This window comes from Humulus lupulus, chromosome X (genome assembly GCF_963169125.1).
Source record: "Humulus lupulus chromosome X, drHumLupu1.1, whole genome shotgun sequence".
NCBI lineage: Eukaryota > Viridiplantae > Streptophyta > Magnoliopsida > Rosales > Cannabaceae > Humulus > Humulus lupulus.
The window spans coordinates 82,101,047-82,104,857 of NC_084802.1; the positions used below are offsets into that span (position 1 = coordinate 82,101,047).

The 3,811-nt window shown below is 37.0% G+C and overlaps 1 protein-coding gene across 1 annotated transcript; it reads left to right on the plus strand.

Annotated features, from left to right (window-relative positions):
• Positions 1–1,781: 1,781 nt before the first annotated feature.
• LOC133805992 (3-hydroxy-3-methylglutaryl-coenzyme A reductase 2-like) lies at positions 1,782–2,988 on the plus strand (the record flags this gene model as incomplete). Its single annotated transcript, XM_062244131.1, has 2 exons — positions 1,782–2,374; positions 2,952–2,988. Coding segments are annotated over 2 exons (630 nt in total), but the record flags the coding sequence as incomplete, so codon positions are not given.
• Between the last annotated feature and the right edge of the window lie 823 nt (positions 2,989–3,811).

Genomic DNA, 3,811 nt, shown 5'->3' on the forward strand with positions numbered 1-3,811 from the left:
TTTGGACCTTGTATGGAAGTATGGGGGCCTTAGTAGTGGGAACAACATATTGGACCCAACCCTCCTCTATACAAGCCCAATTGTTAAGACCTATTTGCTTGAGTTGGACTTAATTGTATATGTTCATTATAATAGTTAAACCTAAATATTGATTAGCAACAAATTAATTCTAATTTAATTGAATTTGATTCAATGTGACACTTTAGAATTAATAGAAAATTATAGGACTTTGGTTTTAAAAATTTAATTTTTACAATTTTTGGAGAACCATAGTCATTAATTTTCGATAATTAATTATAAAAATACTATTTTAATAATGAGCTTATTTTAAGTATTAATATTCGATCTCCAACATTAGTTTAACAAGGTCAATAGTTTAATGGGGCCTCGAGACGCTTTGATTCGTCCCCCTACGGAAGATGTTCGTTAGTTATTTTGACAAGGTTAAATTTTGAAAGATAGATAAGTATAGGCCAAATTCTACTAGACTCACCCCTACGGTGAGTACTATAACTAAATCTATTATTATTGAACTCGTGGGTCTAGCTAATAAAATAAGAGATTTTTTTTTCTTATTTTGATCGAATAGTAGGTTGTTAATAATGATGTCCATTCTTAAATGAGTTTACAACTCTATTTAAATAATGATATTTTTTTATTCTCGCCAATCGGGACAACAATATCATAGATTAGTTAAAAACCTGAAGAAATAGAGATATGATTATTTTGGTATTTTTTTTCCATATCTTACATATTTATGGTTTATGTTATTGTTAGTATAGGAAAATCGATAAAGGCACAAGGAAACCTTCATGAAAGGCCTTGCTATGCGAGGCGAGATGCGCATACAGAGTCTGCGACGTAAGGTATGATGCGACCTTCATGGAGGGCCTTGCTATGCGAGGACGACTTGTCTTCCGCATAAGGACCGTTGATGGCCTCGCTATGCGAGGGTCCTTGCAAAGGGTCACCTGCGTACAACTTCGATTGATGGCCTCGCTATGCGAGGGCCCTGGCAACCATCACCCGCATACGAGTTCATTGATTGCCTCGCTATGCGAGGGCCTTGGTGACCTGTCACCCACGTACGCCTCACCATAACCAGACCATGCCGAGGTGCCACCTTCCTCCCTATGTGAAGCCCCAGTGCGCTAGACCCGCAACTTTGCACAAGAACCATTCTCTTTACCCACACAGAGGATACTAAGTGACAAGGGATTCAGGTGGAATCCCTTTACTCGTGCCTTGTTGAAAAGGCCCTACTTGTCTTCTGAAGTAGATATCACCAGCGAGACACACTCCCACCCTGGTTCCTTGCGGTGTGTACATATGACATCTCACATATATGAACTAGGAACACTAGTGGAGACCCCCTAATCATTGAATATCAAGCACAGATTGGTGAAGGTTACTAAGCTTGTTACTTCTAGTAACTTGCAAGCTTTCTCACACTTAGGAGAATGGGAGAAAGCTTGGAGAAAAGATGTCTCTTCACAAGTAGTGGTGGTACGAACCCGTACAAAGAGTGGAGGCACAACATAAGCACCCCCGACCATGTATCAGATCTGACACCAAAACGTCCTACACCACGATCCGCTACAACAAAACCCCATTTCAATAACACATCATTATAATACTATTAAAAAAGTATGATAGTATATATAAAGTAAATGAGTAAAGTAACACGTGGCAAATGAAAAAAAAAACCGGCAAATTTTCCTTCTCATTTTCCCTATCTCGGACCGAACCATTCTTCATCTCTTTCTCTCTCTATCTCATTTTCCCCTATATTCATACAAAATTTTCTGATTGACGACAATGGTTTCCAACCGCCTTGCTCCATCGTTCGAACCCCCAACTTGGATCGTCAGGTTCTTCCAACATTGTCCTCCGAAGAAGATGAGGATATTATTAAATCAGTAGTGGAGGGTAAGGTGCCGTCCTACTCGCTAGAGTCCAAGATCGGAGACTGTAAGAGAGCCACCGCGATTCAACGTGAGGCGCTTCAGAGGACGGCGGGAAGGTCGCTCCAGGGTTTGCCTTTGGAAGGGTTCGATTACGAATCTATTTTGGGGCAGTGCTGCGAAATGCCTGTTGGGTACGTCCAGATTCCGGTGGGGATCGCGGGTCCGTTGTTGCTCGATGGGTTGGAGTATTCGGTGCTAATGGCGACTACGGAGGGTTGTTTGATTGCGAGTACAAACAGAGGTTGCAAGGCTATCCATTTGTCTGGTGGGGCTACCAGCGTGTTGTTGAGGGACGGCATGACCAGAGCACCAGTTGTGAGGTTTAATTCCGCCAAGAGAGCTTCCGAGTTGAAGTTCTTCTTGGAGGACCCTGAAAATTTCGAGACACTTTCCATGATCTTTAACAGGTTAGTCTATGCTTCATAAATATCATATGTATATATGTAAAGTTTTATCTATTGTTTGTGGTTTTGGTGATTGAAATTTTAACACGGAGATCGATATCATGTTTTTTTTTCTTTCTCTAATTTAATATAAATTTGAGTAATAAAGCATGAAGCTAAATCTGAAGATCCGAAAGTATTAAAAGTAAATAAATAAAGAAAGAAAGAATAGAAAAATCACGTAAAGGCTAAATCTTTAGTCAATATACAGTCGTGAAGTTTCTTTCAAATATCATGTAAGTCTTTTGGTCGACCAAACTACTAGATTGTGGGATTCTTTTGCCAATTTAAAGGACCGAAACCATATGAAAGTACTTGGTCAATGTATTTGGAGGACTTTGTCTTTGTTGCAAACCATGTGTTCGAAAAAATGCCTTGAATAGTGTTGAAAGCTTGTTAAAATGCCTTAAAGTGTTAAATTAGATTGTGGGATTCTTGCATTATGTGTTTGATAAATTAGCATACTTGTTATTCTTTCTTTTTCCAAGTTTACTGTAGTTATTGTTCTCTTATTGTTTCTGTATAATCTTTGTAATTTCAGAAAATTGAGAAGGAGAATCTTGCACAAGAACTTATGACTAATCTATGGCTTACAATTAACTTGTGTATTTTCATTGTTATTTTTTAATTCTGTCAGCATGTTTCATATAAAAGAAAAATTAGGACAATCATCATTTGTTCACTGAGAAAGTATATCATGCCATTTCACAATTGGATGGTTCAAATATAGGCAATAAACTTTGGTAGTTGCTGAATGGAGAAAGAAAATAAAATGTTTTTTCTACTTGTTTTCGAAGTTGAGAGAACATTTAGTCTATTCTGTCTAGATTCCTGGAGGAACTATTTCTAGTGCTTATAGATGTTTCGGAATCAAACCTTGAACATATGACATTCTCCTTTTCTAGAATTTAAATGGACTATGTGAGTGAAAATTATTCTTTTGACTCTAATAAAAGGTCAATTTTCTTTCGTTTGTTGTATTACTATCCTTTTTGTTTGCTATTATGAGAAGTCGTTATGCTTTTGTTTTGAAACAGTTGTTATGCATGGCTTGAGGTCCTTACAGGTGAGTGTTCGTCTTTTCTATTTTTGTTATATATATATATATCTTGGAACTCTGCATTTGGCGTATAAATGTAGTATCTGATTTGCTAGTTTGCTCTTATTAGTTCATTACTAGCTAGTACTTTTGCTATCTTTTAAATTAAATAGTCTGGTTTCTTTTACTAGTTGTAGAAACAATTAAAAATCACTATTTCTTTGCCTCTAAATTATATGAATTATTATGTTATCGTGGAAGGATTTCTATGCTTGATTTGAATACATGTCATACATGAAGCCTTTAATGAGCTATTACAGATGGTGCTCTTTTGTTTTTTTGGCTTATTGCTTATATTGATG